Source organism: Mus musculus, chromosome 9 (genome assembly GCF_000001635.26).
Source record: "Mus musculus strain C57BL/6J chromosome 9, GRCm38.p6 C57BL/6J".
NCBI classification, from domain to species: domain Eukaryota; kingdom Metazoa; phylum Chordata; class Mammalia; order Rodentia; family Muridae; genus Mus; species Mus musculus.
Window position 1 is genome coordinate 105,874,414 of NC_000075.6, and position 19,714 is coordinate 105,894,127.

At 43.3% G+C, this 19,714-nt stretch overlaps 1 protein-coding gene across 2 annotated transcripts in view; it reads right to left on the reverse strand.

Moving 5' to 3' along the window:
- The window catches only part of Col6a5 (collagen, type VI, alpha 5), a 106,394-nt gene that overhangs the window by 18,344 nt on the left and 68,336 nt on the right, over positions 1 to 19,714 (reverse strand). For both annotated transcript variants that reach the window (NM_001167923.1, XM_030244492.1), the window contains exons 30-37: positions 17,856 to 17,891; positions 17,714 to 17,750; positions 15,953 to 15,964; positions 14,475 to 14,962; positions 8,181 to 8,274; positions 7,010 to 7,666; positions 4,137 to 4,227; positions 1,376 to 1,584 (exon numbers count right to left, since the gene is read on the reverse strand). In NM_001167923.1, the coding sequence (NP_001161395.1) occupies positions 1,376 to 1,584; positions 4,137 to 4,227; positions 7,010 to 7,666; positions 8,181 to 8,274; positions 14,475 to 14,962; positions 15,953 to 15,964; positions 17,714 to 17,750; positions 17,856 to 17,891 (1,624 nt within the window). The remainder of the gene's footprint in view (positions 1 to 1,375; positions 1,585 to 4,136; positions 4,228 to 7,009; positions 7,667 to 8,180; positions 8,275 to 14,474; positions 14,963 to 15,952; positions 15,965 to 17,713; positions 17,751 to 17,855; positions 17,892 to 19,714) is intronic.

A 19,714-nucleotide genomic window follows, 5' to 3' on the forward strand; every position in this document is an offset into this window, starting at 1 on the left:
CTCTACCCTTTCCCACGCTGACCCTCTGCCAAAATGCATCTCCCTCTTCTAAGCCAGGCGAGAATGGATTCCTGTGCCTTGAGGAAAATTGTAATCCCGTACCATTAAGTGAACAAACAAAATCAACACAATTCCTATTAAAAGAGCACCTAACTCTCTTGTGCAGGCTATGCCGACATAAGAGTTTAAAATTGCCTTAATGAAGTCACATACAGGCTTAATACATAGACACCACACGTCCAGGTTTACTGAGAATCTTCTTTTTAAAGCTAACACAGCTTATTTTTCAACTGATGATTGATTAGCTTTTAAATTCTTTACTGTAGCTTTACAAAAGCTAGTTTGGCTACTTTAAAAGTACAGTTCAAATGCTTATACTTCCGAAATACTTATGGGAACACAAGTGTTAAATCTAAGAAAAGGAAGAGCTATCCAGGAAGCTTCAAAGAATCAATAATATGGTGTGAAGGCTACCTTTTTCCTTTTATATTTGCATATTCTAGTCATGCATCTGATACATTGGATACAATACTTAAAATGCAACGTCCTGGCCAAATGGTTATTTTGGAAGATTCTAGATGCAGGGTTTGGATGGCTGAGGAGTCTGTTTGACATTTCACAGTTTAAAAAAATATTGACTATGTATTTACTTTTATGTGTATGGGTATTTTGCTTGCATGCATGGCTATGCACCATGTGGGTACAGTGCATGCAGATGCCAGATGAGGGCATCAGATCCTCTGCAAGTGAAATTACAGATGACTCTGTGCTGCCATGTGAGTACCAGGAATCAAACTCTGGGCCTTTGCAAGAACAAGGAATGCTCCCTGCCGCTGAGCCACCTCTTCAGCCCCTCACATTTTCAAATGAAAATAAGATACCTTTATGTATCTTATGTGTTTATTATCTTACATATTAGTTGGTTTTAAGCTATTAAAATGTTGACGTTAAAATATTTAGAGTAAGCCATGGGGGAATTGCACACTCTGCCATTTCTGGGTATCTCAAAAAAAATAAAACTTAAACCTTGTGTAAGCACAAATCCTGGGGCAATGGCCAGGCCAAGGTTTGGAGGTTGTTTTGATCTCATGTTTGCTCTGATATTCTTTATATTTTCGTGTTCTGAATAAAACCAACCTTCTGAATTGCATGCTCTAATTTCTTTAAGTACATCATGAAAATTTCTGAGACCTTGCTCAGTGATTCCCATGGCTGTACCTGTCATCCGCTACTTCTGTTGCTCTGATAATTGCCACTGAATCCACCATCCTTAATTGTTTCAGAGTCTAGCCTCAGTTTATTGAATTCAATCCTAATATTAAAAGTCAAGGCTCTGCGTGACTGAAAAGATTCCATCATTAGTCCATGTGCTTACCAGAAGTGAGACTCGCCATTGCTACAGATTCCCGGTCATTTCCATAGTGGCTCACTAACTTATGTGGCTCTAGCATCTGGCTTGGAACGTAAACCAAATGGTCGCCTCTGTGATCCTCCAACACAAAAGATGAGTCTTTCCCAGCGTTCAGCTCTTGATCAGCCAGGCTGATTGTGCTCTCAGGAACCTCACGCAGCTTAGCAGTCAATCTAGATGAAGAAAAGGCAGGTTTCAGCTGCGTCCAGGTGAGTCAGAAAGGTGCAAATAAATTATCCAAACATTTTAATGTATTTCTTTAATTATTTATTAAAAGAAAAGAGGGTAGTAGCTCAGTTGGTAGAGGGCTTGGTTTGCAAGCATTAAGACCTGAGTTTGGTCCCCCAAGAAGCCCCATGAAGAAGCTAACCATAGTTGCATTTGCTTGCAATGCAGGCACTAGGAGGAAAAGCTGAGTGGACTCCTGGGGTGCTCCAGTCAATCAGCACAGTGAGCTCAGCCAATCAGCACAGCCTATTCAGTGAGCTCAGCCAATCAGCACAGCCGATTCAGTGAGCTCAGCCAATCAGCACAGCCGACTCAGTGAGCTCAGCCAGTGAGAGACCCTGACTCCAAACAAAGGAGGATGACGCCCAAGGAACAGCAGCCAAGGTTGTCTTCTGGCCTCCCCATACACACACATATACAGCCCCCACACATATGAACGTCCATATGCATACACATACATACACAGGAAAAAGAAAAAAAAAACTGGGTGCTGGAAAATTCTAAATGAACTTCAGTCAATTAATTCGTCTCCATTTGATCTTCCTTTCCTCGAGTCCACTTATAACCTATGGAGTATTCCTTTGAGATGAGCCAAATCTGATTTGCATAGAGTTGTCAATAAATTATGAAGATGTCGTTCATCAAGCAGCCCCTGGAACAACCTTGTTATACCTCAGACTGATCCCAATTACCATAGCAAATAGGCCTTTAATGGACAAAGCCCTGTTCTGAGAGGAAAGAGGCTCTGGACAAGACCCTTGGAATGGGGCCAGCATTTAGATGGGCAGTTTAGGGGTTCTTGGTGATTTTAGAATTATGTCTTTATTTAGATGATAACAGGAAACATACACAAGCATATTCTTGACAATGTCACTTTTAATTTACTGTTTGCAGTTGTGTTTAAAACTGCTGTTTGGGACCCAGAAGTATTATTTAGCTGTGAGGCAGAATACATGAAGGCCAAATGATATCATGACATACAGCATAGATGTATTTGTGTGTGTGTGTGTGTGTATGTGTGTGTGTGTGTGTGTGAGTCCGTGGTAAGAAGCTAGGCTATCTGGCAACAACAGGGGCCCGTGAGGCCCAGACACATCTGCAGCATGGTCATAGTGTACAATTTTTGGTCTTCAAATATTCAGCTTTAGAAAACCAAAAGCACTCACCGCATGGCATTGTTTTGTTCGATTATTTAGATTTGATGTGTAAAATTGATTGGGTTTAGTAGTTGCGAAAGAATCACTCGTATTATGATATTTACAGCTGGGCTTGTGTTGATATGTGCTGAAGTAACAACATATCTTGTCTGCAGCTCCACTTAAAAGAGTCTGTGGCTTATTCAAGGGAAGCTGCTCAACTGGACATTAATGTGGCCCTGTCTTTCCAAGGGCTTGGCTGCTGGACACGCCCTTGCTGACCTACCAAATAAAGGGAATCTGGCATTAAAGACGTGTGCACCTGTATGACTTCTAGTTGCTTCTGGATACCCGGAAGGAGCCGTACCTTCTCTGAGAAGCTGCCTTGCTTAATGCAGTCTGAGATAAGGGAGTAACAATGGGCCCAGGCCAGCTTTGGCCAGGGATCCAGTTCAGTGAAGCTCCAGCTAAAAGCGACCGAGAAGGGCGATGCTCACAGTATCTGAGGGGCCAGAGTCAACCAACTGTTCTATTTGTTCTTAAGATACAACGTGAATGAAAATTGTTTGTGTGTGCAATTGCACTATGAGGTCCTCTGTAGGATGTGTTGAGGTTGAGATAATAACTCAGACACAGATCAAGATTTAGTGAGATTAGACACTGGAGTGAGTGCCGAAGTACCTTAGAGAAGGTATAAAGGGCTCAGAAAGAGCTCTGTCTGCTGGTTTTGTTAAAAAGACATGGTCTTTCTAAGTAGCCCAGATTGGCCTTGAACTCACAATTCTCCTGCCTCCAACTCCAGAGGACTGGGGTTTTGGGAGTGTAACACCATGCCCAGCTAAGGCTGTGGACTGTGAACAGGGTGTGAGGTAAGAATCAGTTTCAAAGACGGGGGGGGGGGGGACCACTTTAGTCAGGACCATTATTATGGGAAGGAATGGGAGCCCAGGCAGATGACCAGAAACCAGGCAGGTGGAAGGGTGTAGCTCACATGGGTCAGCCAAGTACAAAAAGAACCCAGAGCCTCGGGTTCTGGGCAGTGAAGTTAAGAATAAGCTGTGAACTTTTGTTTGTTTGTTTGTCAGGGTTAAAGTTTATCAGACCCTTTTGAGGAAACCATGCCTTTAAAGGCAAGATTTAATGAAATTCACAGTTTTATTAAAAAACAAAACAAAACTTCAAAGTGGAGAGCATACTGGTGTTTGATTGCTGCTGTGGAAGGTAGAAACACGGTGAAGAGCCTTTACCTCAGAGACCTTGTTAGATTCCTTTGCCTAACAGTCTGCCATCGGCCAGGCACACACCCATCCGTCAATTAACAAGCTTGTAAACAGAAGGACTTGCTCAGCTCCACTACCCACCTGAGGCCATGGGGCAGTGTGTCTCCCCTCTCTAACTCAACAAGTCTGCAGTCGTCCTTCAGCGTGGGTGGTGGGTATTGATTAAATCCGCCTACGGAGGGAACAAAGTTATAGTTTGATTTCCAAACCAGAAATTGGGTTTCCTAGGCAAAGAGAAGCCCGACAGGAATCCTCTCAAGGCAATAAAACATTAGTAACACATTTCAAGAGTGTTTGGCCACGGTGAAAATGGAAAATACTGATAACTAGAAACGGCATTCACAACTTCAAGTTCAGAGAATTCAGAGGGCCAGAGAGTGACAAGGGTCATGGGAATAGGCTCAAGGTTAACCCTTCAGGGATGAGCTCATTGTAATGCAGGAACACATGAGTACTACATGCCCAGGCTAACATAATCTGAAAGACAATCTATTCTGATTCTCATTGGCTTTTTCTCCCAGACTTAAACTACCAGCTCAAACATAGGAAAGATGGTGTCTTATGACATGATATTATTTCTTTGCTTCTGCACCAATGAGCACTGATTTCCTATGAGAAAATGGGCCGCAGAGAGGATCTTAACTTACTGCCAACACAATACATCTCTTTACGCTCTTTCTATGCAGTCTATAAGCTGCATAGTGTACCATGGACTGTAATTTTCCTCTCATGCAGGAAAACAAATTTTGATGAAAACTTGGGCCTTGGTTAGTGAAGATCTAAGACTCAAGCGCAAAAGCATCTCAAAGAATCTCTGCAGTTTCATTTCTCTGGTTCTAGGATACACTTTTATTTTCTATTTGTCTAAAATGAGAGTGTCTCTGATTAGTTCCTTTGACAGTGGCTATGGGTAGAAGGAGGAATCATGTCACAGCTTTAAACAGAAAAAACAAAAATGCCAGAACTGGAGCCTGCACTTTGGGAAAAGGTTCTCAAAGGACCAGAAAATGCAAGAGCAGTCATTTAACTCCAACAGATGAAGTGCGTTCCTTCAGGAAGTCAGGGACAGTTGGGGGGTCCAAGTCCGTCAGCTTTGCTCAATTGCAAAGCCACTTCCCCAGCCCTGCAGACCTGAGTTATTCTGAGTCTCTTAAAACTTTCAACATTGTTAGCCATCTAGAGAGCACAAAAGACAATACTGTGTGGGGAACAACAGACAGCCCTGCCTCTGGGGCAAAAAATCAACATTCTAAATTTTGAGCATTTGGAAGAGTCTCTTTCAGATGAGAAGTTGTCTGGGGGATAGCCTGGAAGTCTACCACACATCTGTTCTTCATATGTATGCACCAGAGTAACATGGTGGTGTACACCTGAAAGAATTACTATAAAATAAAATAAAATGCTCTAATCCAGCTGAAAAGTTGGCATCAAAATGTATTTGAAAGCACTTATTTAAATTCCTTTTTATGGCATCCAAATGAGTCCATGTTAGGTTTAAAGGCAATAATCTAACATTCCCAGGTAATGGCTTCAACGAGTGAGTATGAATTACGGGAGACACTTTCCTGCTATGGGGTGGGGGACATTCCTTCAACACTAGGGAAGCAGGGGGCTGAACCTCATTCTAAACCTGCAAGAATTCCAGAAAGAACAGGCTCAGCTCCATTTTCTGGAATCTTCCAGAAGACAGTGCTATGGTTTGGATAAATGTCCCCCAGAAGTCCAAGAGTTTAGACCTGAACTCATGGGCAGGGTTACTGAGAGATTCCCTACTCTTTAGGAGGTAGGACCTAAAGTGAGGTTCCTAGGTCATCAGGGTAGCCCCTTAGAAGAGCCTTGGGTCCCCTCCCCTTCTCATCTGCCTTGTTTCCTGGCTTCTGAAGGAAGCAAATGTGTTTTCCCTCACACTCTGGCCATGATATGCCAAAGGCTCAAAGCACAGGCTTCCTGACTCTGGACAGTAAACTCCACAACCATGACCAAAAATAAACCTTTCCCTTTTATAAGATAATTGCCTTGGGTATTTAATTCTGTATTAGGCAGAATAACACACCAGTTCCTCAACAAACTTCTTGGCGTTTCAGGCTTAGGTTATTTTTTGTTCAGAGGGCTGGATGTCCATCCTGTGAACAGTAGAGTGATTATAGCGTCCCTAGGTTTACCTACTTGACATTAACAGCACTTGTAAGTAGTAAGAATCAGAAAACTGTTCCAGGCATTTCTGGACAGGACACAGTGCTATTTCTAAACCTTAGCAGGCTAACACTGTTACCCTTTATCATTTCCGATGACACAGAGTTCACTGACCCTGCACTCTTATGCTCCAGCAACCATTGTCAAGTTCTTCAAAAACTTCCTAGTGTGCTTACTCTCAGTCTTTGAACTTAGCACCTCACTGATCACTTTGTGGGCTGGCCTGTATCCCAAGGGTAACACGTGACAGCATGCTGGACTGGAGCCAGGGCGCTTAAAGTGTGGTCTGTGAACCACAACACTGGCATTACTCAGGCGCCTATGACCAATGGTCTCAGGCTCCACCCAAGCCCTTCTGGACAGGAGCTGCCTCCAGGTTTTTAGCATCCCTATGAGACATGATTGGTCAACACCACACCCTCACATAGCTCTCCACAAGATTGGGAAATGAACTCATTTAAATGCTTACATCATACTTTCTAAGAGCTGCTAGGACTTCTTTTGGGTGATAAAACACAGTTCAGGAGACCACCAGCCACTTTGATGTTTTTACTCCATAGATTTGGGCAAGAGATGTTCTACCATAGCACAGTCTCACCATCCTATACCCAAGGCAGAAGCAGGATGCACTCAGGATATGCACCCACCTTTGCCCCAAGTCAGTACCCAATTTGTATATTTGGATTAGTTATAGATCTCATGATATTGATCTTAGATCATCAATATTATTACCAAAGGAAAATAACCAAATAATGACTTACGTCTGACCGAGTATATAAAGGGCTTCAGAAATTTCACAATATAATTCAGATCTGGCTTGTACATTCTCCCAAGCTGTATCAGATGGTGATCGAGTGGGTAGCTGGCTAATTCTTCCATCTCATCTCTTTGTGTGGAGCCCAGAGATATCACAAATACGACATAGCCTTGACATTTGGCCCTCAAAGCCACCGTCTTCACAAATTCCTTCTCCTCATGGTTTTCTCCAGCTGAAATCACAATGATGACCTTGTGTTTTCTTGGATTGGGGGTTCCCAGGAAGAGACCTTCCATGGCCCACTGTAGGGCAAGGCCAATAGTAGCATCTCCATTGAGCTGTTGAAGGGAAGTGTAGATGTAGTTCTTCATGATTGATTGGTTGTCGTAGGTTGTAAAGGCAAACTCTGTCTTCACCCTGCCCTTCCTTCTGGAGCTCTCTGAGGGAGAATAGCTCAGCAAAGCAACCCTGTCACCAGACTCTGAGGCTGAAGGGTTTGAAGTGATGTGGAAGCTGTCAATCACTGAGCTCACCAGCGCTTTCACGGCTTGGAAGTCATCGCTGGCGATGTTTTTGGAATTGTCTAAGAGGAATGCAACATCCATGTAGGAATTCTCAGGAAAGAAAGGCTCTTCTGCACAGGTGTTTGGAAAACACTTGTCTAAAAATGCACAGAGAGATGATACATCATGGAATCAGCAGCAGCACAAGACACTGAGAGCTTCCAAGAAATAATGAACTTATCAATGCTTCTATTTCACACTTAAAATAACAAGAAACGGCCAATGTTCCAGGACAATTGTGGCAACTAGCAACTAATGACAGGGGGGTCTCTGTTGAAAACAGATTTAGGTGGTGTGTGTCTGAAATTCACAATCATGCCCAAACTCGCATAGAAAGTATTTTCAGTAGTTTAGAGACTCTTGATACAAACTATAGCACTGTTCCAGGAGAGACTTCACCAGTCAGGTAATTTTCAAAACCAGTTTTCACATTCCACAGAAACTCTATAAACACTAAAGACTGGAATCCTGACATAGTGCACCTTCCAAAACTGGAAAGTTGAAAATAAAACCTACCGTCATAAACAGAAACCTCTCTCTAAAGCCCAATCCAAGAGCTCACTGGGAAAGCATTTAGCCTCCTGCACAGTCAGCTGTTCCCATCGATCTTACCATAGCAAAGTGTGCAGCGCCGAAGCTTCTCCAGTGGCTCATAATCTCCAACTGGGGGGACTGGAATCACCTGAAATGTCCCAGTGTCATCAAACTGCAGTGAAAAAGAGAAGCAAATGTTGTTTGTGCAATTTAAACCTTTATTAGGAAATTATTATGTGCTAATCCTGAGGGAAAACTTGAAAAATGCTCACGGTCACTTTACCTTTGTATTGTAATCCTTTGGTTTATTCCCTCCCCCACCCCATGTGTATCACGCACACACACACACACACACACACACACACACACACACACACACACACACACACCATCAGCATCCCTATTTCATGATAAAGATTTTTTAATGTGTTTGGATGCTTTGCACGTTTGTCTGTCTGTGCACTGAATGCATGCCCCATGCTCTTGGTGCCAGAAGAAGGTGTTAGAGTCTCCGGGAATCACAAATGGTTACAAGTCCTCATGTGGATGCTGGATAGCAAACACAGGCCCTCTGGAAGAGCAGAGAGTGCTCTTAACTGCCAAAGCATCCCTCTACACCAGTCTTAGCATCTCCTCTCCATAACTGCCAAACTGGGCTGAGTTTAACAATGGAATACACATAGCGTCAGCTTCTAACGTTGGGCCCTTCAGAAACTGTTTATTCAAAGGTTTCCACCAGTCACTTTAGGTGGCGGTACCAGAACATTCCTACTGTACTCCATCAGAAAGGTTCATCTTTGTGATGCCTCCTGGACCTTTTCAATCCCAAATAACAATGAAGTTTCTTTCAAAAGGCAATAGACCGAAGTCATTGAGCTTACTCACATTCTTACTATGACCCCTCTGTCCTCCATTGTCTCTCCTATGACTACCCCTCATTCTCATTCCATCTGCTTCTTAATTACTGTTTTTGCTTTAATGCTCATCAAAATGGGCAACATGCAATGCTCATTCATTCATCTTTGAATCAATACCTCATTTGGGGTCCTTTATTTTTATGGTCCTATGCAAAGCAGATGCCTTTATTACAATGGAAGGAACATATCATTCCCTGTTGGTGACAGGCAACCCCTCAACCCACAGCTTTGTTCAGAGTTATTTTTCTCCCTCCCTCAGATCACAGAGGGATGAGGAAAGCCACGCCCTCTGCCTTTCTGGAAAGTGCTGAGTGTCTGGATATACCTGTGATCATCTCAGCCTTAGAATGAGAGTTATATGTTACTACTATAACTCTTATAAAACTGGACACTTTGGGTGTCACTCTATGGCTGATCATTTTTGGCCACATCTAAAGCCTACGTACTTGCTCTGTGAACCAAGGAATTGATTCATGGGATTAAACCACATGCTCTATGTTCATTTATTCATGCATCCAACAAACATGGGTTGAATTCAACAAATATGCATTGAATGCCAACAATGTTATAGGTACAGTTTTGATGTTAGGGGTACTGAAATGAGAAGAACAGATAAAAATGTCTCTGTATTATGGTCTAGTGTGGTAGAGCCATCATAAACATAAAAATAAGTAAACTGTCTCTGCTTTGAGAGATAATCATTTCCTTTCAAAACAGAGTTGGGTAGGAAGGATGGTAAATGCTAGGTACCACTTCAGTGAAATTTACCTAGAAACTGGGAGAGAAAGATAAACTGAAGAGGAGCAGCCAATGAGGTGAGAGAACACACAGGAAAATGAGATGCTGTGGACCTACTAACCTGAAAGGAACACTCATTACCATCTTAATCAGAACAGGTGTGATTACTCCTGAGCGACTCTCCACAAGGTTGGATCTGCTGACCTTCCTCATAGGAGGAGGAGGTAGAGATAGTCACTAGACTCTCACCAGAGATTCCAGACACTTCTGCCTTCAATACCCACTCCAGTTGTATGTAATTCTGCCCATGTGGTTGTGGGAGGTGCTAGCGCGTTCAGGAAGAGAAGCAGTGACTGAATGGGGTCCTCATCAATGCATTCACGGAGGAGTGTTCATCCACACCTGCCTGAGACTGCTCAGTGATGCAATGGTTTTGAGCGTCACCCACATTCCTCTAAGCAATTCTCCCGCCTATGCAGCATAAGTAAACCCTCACCCATGCGTCTATGTGTAATCCGTTCTGTTAGTTACTGCTTTGTTGCTGTGATAAAATACTATGACCAAAAGCAGCTTAGACAAAGAAGCTGATTCTTTGGCCGATGGTTCCCGAGGGTTAGAGCGTGCAGAGAAGACATGGCTGCCAGCAGGAAGGACGGCAGCCGGAACAGGAAGCTGCATTGATCACATCTTAACCCCTTGCACAGCAAACAGCAAGCTACAGGTGGGGTAAGGCTACCATCTCTCAAAGCCACTCCCCTGACATGCCTCCTTCCAGCAAGGCTACACTTCCTGAAGGCTCCATGGCTCCCCAAACAGTGCCACCACCTGAGACCAAGGATTCAAATACTGAGCCTGTGGTAGACGTTGTCTTAATTCAAATCGCCACAGCCCTCACTCATCTGATCACCGATGAACCCATTGGTTCACTAAGCTACACTTGGGTAATTACTTTGGTTGGCCGCTGTGTCTGAGACATTTGTTCATGTAACATGTACTGAATCAGTGAGGGGGAAATGTTGCCAAGAACGGGCAGGGTCCACAGCTGTCTTACATTGCTAATAGTGGTGTGGGTGGAGTGTGAGAACCACAGTAAGTGAGAATATTGTCGACTGAAAAGGAGCACTTTGGGGGCAGCGACAGGAATAATCTGCGATTTGGATTTGTTCAAGAGAGAACGTAATAGCCAGGTTGTTGTCTGGGTCTGCTCTCGGCTCCCTGGATGGTGAAGCAAGATAATTTCATGAGTCCATGAATTCAATTTAAACAGCATATCAAGAGGGGAGAGAAACAGATCAAAGAGAGAAAAAAAAGGGGAAGGGGCAAAAGGAAGAAAAGAGGGAGAAAAGGGGAGAGGTGGAGAGGAGGAGGAGACAAAAAGAGGAGGATGGGGAAGGGGGAGGAAGGGGAAGGAAGGGGGAGGGGAGAAGGAGAATATGCAAGAAGAGGTGCTGCAGACAGAAACAATTTTCCCTAAGAAATCACTGTATGGGGAGCTACAAAACGGGGACTAAAGTAAGACGATGGTCAGGGAAACGGCATTCTTCCTCTCTTGATTAGAACAATTTGACAGAAGGGGGTAAATGATCTATCGTAGACAGAGAGTCTCCAACAAGAATAAAACTGCAGCCCTTTAGGGGAATGTCCAAGTACTTAATAGCTGTTCATTCTATTCAGCTCACGGGAGGGAACTCCACAGAGCAGAGCAGCTTTCTAGAGACTCAATCCAAAACTTGCAACATTTTTATACATTTCTGGGACATCAGGGGGAATGCTGCAAGTTTGGTTCCCAATCGAGGCAGATCAGAGATAAAAAAGGCAAGATAATATTTTCAAATCAATTTGTCAAAAGAAGCCATTTCAAAATGGTGTGGAGTCTGAGGTGGCTTATAAGGATAAAAAGTGGCCAAAACCACATAAAAATATTTATCTTCACACAGAGATACTGGTTACAACCGTGGGATGTTCTTTATCATATCAGTAAAAAGGAGTAATGATTTTGTGCTAATTATATGGGTGGTGTGTATCTGTGTGTATGTGTGTGCATCTCTGTGTGGGTGTGCATCTCTGTGTGGGTGTCTCTGTGGGGGGTATATCTGTGTGTGAGGGTGTCTCTGTGTGTGGGTGTGCATCTGTGTGAGGGTGTCTCTGTGTGTGGATGTGTCTCTGTGTGTGGGTGTTCATCTGTGTGTGGGTGTGTCTCTGTGTGTGGGTGTGCATCTGTGTGTGGGTGTGTCTCTGTGTGTGGATGTGTCTCTGTGTGTGGGTGTGCATCTGTGTGTGGGTATGGGTACTTGAGGGCAAGTGGCTTCAGGAGCCAGAGGTACCTGATAACTGTCACTCTGGAGTGACAGTTGGGAGCTTCCTCACACAGGTGCTGTGGATTAGACTCAGGTCCTCTGCAAGAGCACCACCTGCTCTTAACTTCTGAGCCATCACTCCAGTCTCTCATTGTGGCAAAATCTTTTAAACACACATAAAAATCCAGAATTGAAAAGTACATAGAGGGGGCTTAGGGAAGAGGAAGGAGGTCCAGGGAGTGGGGAAGAACATGGAGGCAGGGGAATACACGTGATGACTGCAGGAAGCATTGTTCCAGCAGGACACATGGCTAGCATTAATAGAAAGGGTGCTATGTGGTAAGAGAAGAGTGATAAGATAGCTGCCTGGGTTAATGCTCTGCAGAGAGCAGCTAGGAGTGCTTCGATGCTGGGGCCTCCATGGGGTCTGGAAGTGGTCCCCGCAGAGACTAGAAACTGAATTTGACACCCTTCAGATTTCTCCTATCTTAGAACTAGATGTGGCTCTCAGAGCAGAGGTCTTACTTGGTTTTTGGTTTTTTGTTTGTTTATTTTTGTTTTTTGTTTTGTTTTGTTTTGTTTTGTTTTTTTCAGAGAGCAAAATTATGGAGGCAGGGAAGCTTAGAAAGAAACCAGGAACCAGAAGACCTTGACTTCTGAGATCTTTCTTATCAGGAACTTTTGTGCCTCCTACTTCCATAAAGAGTGTGTGTGTGTGTGTGTGTGTGTGTGTGTGTACGTGTATCTGTGTGTCTGTCTGTGTGTATATCTGTGTATGTACACCTGTCTGTATCTGTGTGTGCCTATGTGTATCTGTGTGTGTGTCTGTGTCTGTGTGTGTATCTGTGGCTGTCTGTGTTTGTGTCTGTATCTGTGTGTGTCTATGTGTGTCTGTGTATGTCTCTGTGTGTTTCTGTACCTGTGTTTGTGTCTTTGTGTGTATCTGTGTCTGTTTGCCTGTGTGTGTCTGTGTGTTTATGTGTGTCTGTGTCTATTTTCCTCTGTGTGTGTGTGGTGTGTGAATCAGGAGCAAGCGTACCCCTATCCTTTTATTATAGAAATGTATGTGTATGAAGAGATCTTTGTAGCTTCCTGAGCAATGAGATGGCTCCACCCAGCTCCAGAACCCGGTGTGTTTTGAATGTGAGGTACTCCCCACTGGCTCCTGTGTTTGAATGCTCAGTGCTGTTTTGTAAAGCTGTTGAATCTTTCGGAGGTGGAGCCTAGCTGGAAGAAATGAGTCATTGGAGCCCAGCCTTGATGCTTGCAGGCTGAATATCACTTCCTGTCATCTCTCTTCTTCCCTACTGCAGCTGCCTCATGCTTCTCCACCATACCTTCCCTGCCACACAAACTGCATCCTTATTGGCCTGTAAGCCAAAATAAATAAACCCTTCCTCCCTTTGGTTGCTTCTTATCACATACAAGGAAGTGCTCTCTCTCTCTCTCTCTCTCTCTCTCTCTCTCTCTCTCTCTCTCTCTCTCTCTCTCACACACACACACACACACACACACACACACACACACACACACACACACACGTTTCACAAGTAATCAGTACACTGAAAGTCACTGGACCATAGATGAAAAGGGTCTGCAGTGTTTGAGGATTTGATGTTAATAGGTTGTTTTGTTTTGGTTAAGAAAGCAAGATGGAGAAACATTGATTTCTTTAACATCTGTGAGCCCCAAAATGAAAGAACATTTTTCAGGGGAAATATTAATATATACTAAATATACCATAACATTTTAGGGGCTCACAGCTCCCCTGAGCTTTTTCCACTAAAGGTTAAGACTCATTGACTGATGAATCAACAGCAAGCAGGTGGCTATTCTGAGAAGTACTAGATGACAGAGGACCAGCAGAGCACCTATAGGGCCAGCAGAGGCCTACAGGGCCAGCAGAGCATCTACTCACATACTTTCATTTCAGATGGACCTGAGTTAAATATCTAAGAAAGGCACTGAGTAGGCTATGTAGAAGTGAATCTGTTCGTAGAACACTCCAGCTCTGAGTTTTAACATGGAGATGGCACACACATTCAAGTCAATGTTTTGTGACTACATGAACTTGTACACAAAGCTCTAGCTCCAGGGCCTGGCAAATGACAGCGTCAAACAAGCTGGCTGCTACTGACTCAGTAAGAACTGTAAGGGCAATCCACCTCTGCCCCACGACTCCACACAACTCTTGTGTTGCCTTACCAACACAACTATCTTAAAAATTAACAAGGGAGATTCTAGCCCGGCATGGTGGCACACACCTTTAATCCCAGCACTCGGGAGGCAGAGGCAGGCGGATTTCTGAGTTCGAGGCCAGCCTGGTCTACAGAGTGAGTTCCAGGACAGCCAGGGCTACACAGAGAAACCCTGTCTTGAAAAACAAAATAAAAAAAAATAAAAACAAGGGAGATTCTTACCCCAAAAGCCTCATCAAGGAACACTCTTTCGTTATAAGCAAAGACGGCAAGGCTGATATCGAGGGCACTCAACTCCATGGTGGCCGTGAGGATGGATGCTCTACTGGCTGCCTGGCCATTGCTGAAAAACACAGCCACTCTCCTGGTGTTGGTTCCCGCAGACATCCGCTTGAAAACGTTGCGGGCCACAAACCTCATTGCATTGCCAATGTCCCTGGCCTTCCGGGGCACTTGGTATTTTATCTGGGAAAGAAGCTGTAGGAGATGCTTCTTGTTATGGTAGTCAGAGCCACGGATGAGATAGCTGGTGTCTGAGTCATAGGAGACCACGGCAACCCGTGCTCCCACGGGACAGTTGTTCTCCCTGATGTTGAGGTCACTGACAATTGAAGTGATGGTGTCCCTTGTTTCATTAAATCTCCTTTCTGTGATACCAGAGGACTGGTCCAGAGCAAAGACCAGCTCTGTTGGATACACAGGGCACTTGTCTGTGAAAATGAAAAGCAAAATTATTAAAAAATATTTCACTAGATCACAGTTATTCCCATACCCTTTACACCAGTGAAGTTGGTTCAGACAAACCAAGATAAAGCCCAGGCCTCAGTGGCTGTGTTTGTGTGTGTGTGTATTCATGATATATATAATGTCTAAACACACATACATATATGCATACACACACACATATATATGTGTATATGTGGTTAATATATAAGATTTATGCATTTTACTTAGTGTACTGGCTGGTTTTGTATATCACAGAGAAAGGAGCTTCAGTTGAGGAAATGCCTCCATGAGATCCAGTTGTAAGGCATTGCCCATTGTGGGTGGTGCCATCCCTGGGCTGGTAGTCTTGGGTTCTATAAGAGAGCAAGCTGAGCAAGCCAGGGGAAGCAAACCAGTAAGTAGCATCCCTCCATGGCCTCTGCATCAGCTCCTGCTTCCTGACCTGCTTGAGTTCCAGTCCTGACTTCCTTTGGTGATGAACAGCAGTGTGGAAATGTAAGCAGAATAAACCTTTTCCTCCCCAACTTGCTTTTTGGTCATGATGTTTGTGCAGGATTAGAAACCCTGACTGAGACACTTGGTAAAATGACAGGCAGAGATGATCAGAGGGAGGCAGGACATTGATCACATCCAAGAAGCCAGTGAAGATGGGCACAGTAAAGAGGAGTTAGAGCCCTTCTCCATGAACCTTCAACCCTTCCTGGCCCCACCAAGACAGACAGGACCTACTCTGTAAAATAATGAGTTGGAAACCATGATGGTCCCTAGGCAGGACAATAGTGTGAGGGACTGTATGGTCACTTCAGACACTCAGGTAGAAAACATGACATGACAGGTGCAGCTTCCATCAAAAGAGGAATATCTGCATAGAAGATGGAACTCCCTTTTCCCTGGGGGAGGAGAGCTTTCTTCAAATTGGTCTTATCAAAATACAGTAGCTAGTTCATCAAGAACAGTATGGCCAGAAGACTCACCTTTCCAACAGGCTGGGGAGAGAAAGAGAGAGAGAGAAAGAGAGAGAGAAAGAGAGAGAGAGAGAGAGAGAGAGAGAGGGAGGGAGGGGGAGAGAGAGATTATAATTTTGAAACATGGACCCAAAAAATAATCTAAACAATAGAATCCTAACCGAATGAGGATTTGGGTTCTCACTTCAAATGAAGCTAATTTCTAAGTTACAGGGGGACATGTTTAAAAGGACAGGGAGCTGTCCAGGCAACTGCATTCATTTGGGAGCATCTCTGACCATTGCCCCTTGTGAACCAGAGCAGGCCAGCATGAGCAGAATTGTAGCTGAAGTTGAAAGGCTGGTGACTTGTAAAAGCAGAATAGATCCGGCTCTGATTAAATGGCCAGAGAGCTGAAATCCAATTTGCTTTGTCTCTCGTCTTAGAGCCTTCTGAGACTCATTCAACTACACAAGGCTAAAATATGGGGTCTGATTTTCTTTCCTGATGAAAGCCTTGGGATTCTCTATTTGTAGAACCACGGAGGGCAGGGATTTTTCAAATGAACTTTGTCTCTGATTAAAATTACAACTGCTTTTGTTTGTTTGTTTGTTTGTTTGTTTGTTTAACTTCCAGCAGTTTCCCCATGGATTTCTGTGAGTAGGGCAACATCTGACCTCACTGTAAATCTCAGGCACACCAAGGAAAGTGCTGAAAAATCTTTAATAAACCATAGGCCTGACAGTTCTCATGTTCAGTTGACTCAATTTCTAGGAAGCAAATGAATCATTCTAGTCTTTTTTTTTAAGTTCATTACCACTGGTGACAAGCTGCCTTCCATCCTGCCACATGAGCCCTTACACTAGCCATACTAACACCTTCTATTTGTCTTAATCCTGTGGTTCCCGAGATGCCCCCAGCCATCAGACAGCTGATAACATCAGACGAGTAATCTACAACCTTCTTCATATTCCAAGGCTGAAAACATCTATGTATTGACTTCGGATCCATGAGACATGCTAGGTTTGAGTCAATCAAAGCAGGGTGACTTTGGGAGAAATCACTTCATATTATTTAGTGAGTTTTTTTTCCTAAAATTCTTTTTATATGCCTCTGCTCAAAACACTAACTATTTTCAGCCTCCAGTTCTATTATCAGTCACCTTCTGCCTGTCCCCTACACTCCTAGATTAATTTTATTCACAGGGGAGGGTCAAATTTTTCTGTCAACTCCCTTCTTTGAAGATTTGAGGTTCCAATCTGGGCAATTTGACCCTTCTTCTTTCTCATTTTCATGAGTTTGTCTCTTCAGTTTCTATCTCTCTAGTTTCGTGGCCTCGGGAACATCAGTATGTCTATGATGTCAAGGATAGCCCTCACAAGTGACTTCAATATCTAAATAGTTAAATAATTAACCAGCTAAATCTATATCCCTGGGTCCATCCCTTGAGTACTTTGCCATCCATCATTCTGCTCATAATTGTTACATTAATAATGACAATTCACATATGTATAATATTATCATAATAAAGCTAATTCATGTGCCCTTGAGCTGGTCTTATCTTCCATGTACAGATTTTCTCTTCCGATATACATTACACATTATGAGCCCATGTTTTTATATCTTTTCTTTTACCTTGGGTGTGAGATGTCCCCCCAATCCCAAGACAATCCTATTATAGAGGCTCCTCCACAAAGACTTCAGGCTTCTGATTCCACAGACCCACTCTACACCCAGTCCCAAGCTCTTGCTAACCACTGCTGTTCTTGGCTATAACATCCAGATACTCACGGCTGTGGTCCCTCAGGAACTGGATCAGTTCACAGGGCTGGAAAGTTTAAGAGAGAGGGGATAAGGGTGAGTATAGAGACCTTCTGGTGGATGTGTATAGTTCTGGGAGTGGTTTTGTTTTTATGAATAAGGAGATACATACGGAATATATAGGTTGCCCTGCTGTGCCTTTAGGACCCTAAGGGGGGAAAAGAGAAAGTTATTGATTTGTGAACTACAGTTTTTAGTCACAAAAATTTAAACCCCTCTTCCTTTCTTGGACGTAAAAATGACGAAGGTGCTTAAAGTACTGTGGGGCCTGGTGGGTCAATTACACTGCAATATTTCCATTCATGTCAAGGTCGTGTATTATTTTTTGTTTGTATCAAGGATGTAATCCTTAGAATAAATTTCTCTAAAGGAATCTTTTTAAATTATTTTTTCCTTTTGTCTTCCTAATTGTAAGCAGCAGACTGTCTCCACGGGGCAGAACAAAGGAGATGGATGTACTGAACAGACAGAGGTAGATTAACTGACAAATCAAAATGCAAGAGGCAGTAAGCCTTAGTATATATAAAGGAACCAAAGTGCTTTAACCGCAAAAGGCAATAAGCCTTGGTATATATAAAAGAACCAAAGGCAATTGCATAGCAAATGAGATTTACACAAAAGAAGGGCATACATGCTAAACTCATAAATGACACAGACTGAGGAACAAAGGAATCCAAACAGCCGGGGAGGGAGTCTGCTGTGAGACTGTGTCTCCTCGTAATGTCAGACACCCCACCTATAAAGTCTCATTAACATGACCGAACAAGGATGAAACCAATAGAATGCCAAAGGGAATAGGGGAAAGGCCCTGAGCCTCAACCCTCCACAAAGAGTTATAGGCAACTGAGGGAAGCTGGAAATGGAAGAGGTGGTCCTCCCCAGGGGGCAAAAAAATCAATTGGCTGTTCAGTGCTAAATAGTCAGCTCCAAAAACATGCATACAGGTAGCATAATACAGACTGAACAGACTATATTTAGGAACATATATATAATATATATTGTATATGTATACATACATATATGTATATACCATACACACCACACACACATATGGTATATACATATATGTAGTAATATATATGTGTGTGTATATATATACATGTGTGTATATGTGTGTGTGTGTGTATACACACACACACACACACACACACACATGTGCAATAACAATTAATGAACATAAAGGCCATAAATCTTAAAGTGAATGAGGAGAAGTATATGGGAGGGTATAAAGGGAAGAAAATGAAGGAGAAATGTTGTAATTATATTAGAATCTCAGAAACAAAAATAAACAAATAGCTGGGTGAAATCAAGCAGAGATGACTTCTGGAGAGACATCAGCCCTTGCTCTCTTCCACTGGAGTTTTTTCCTTTGTCCCACCTCCTTCTTCTTCCCAGCATCGGGCTTCTCATTAGCAGTGGCTTTTAGTGTGTTTGCTAGTGTCAGGGAAAGGATGCTTGGGCACTTGCCTCTCTAAGATGCTTAAGCAGAAATGTCAGCAAAGTCAACCTCTATTCTAAATGACAACTGAATTACCTGTCTGATCATCCATCTCCCAACCATCAATCCATCCATCAATCTATCCATCAATACATTCATCAATCCATCCATCACCCATCCATCTAGCCATGCGACAATGGTTAAAGGTCTGCTAAGTGCTAGGATAGCCTGTGGTACACTTCTGATTCAACCAGAACTATGTGCTGTCCATGGTTCTGCCCAATGGAGCCATCACTTAGAGTCTTGAAAGCTTAGCCTCTTTTCAAGTTAGGACAGAAAACAGGAAAGAGTATATGACTACTCACACAGAGAAACAGTTTCTGGGTAACACATAGAGTTGGAGCTACATTTTTCAGAAGGTCAAAAGTAGGAAGAGTTTGTCCCAAAAGAGAGAACTTAAGAGTAACTACAGGCTAGAGAGATGGCTCAGACGTTAGTTAAGAGTGCTTGCTGCTCTTGTAGAGGACCCAAGT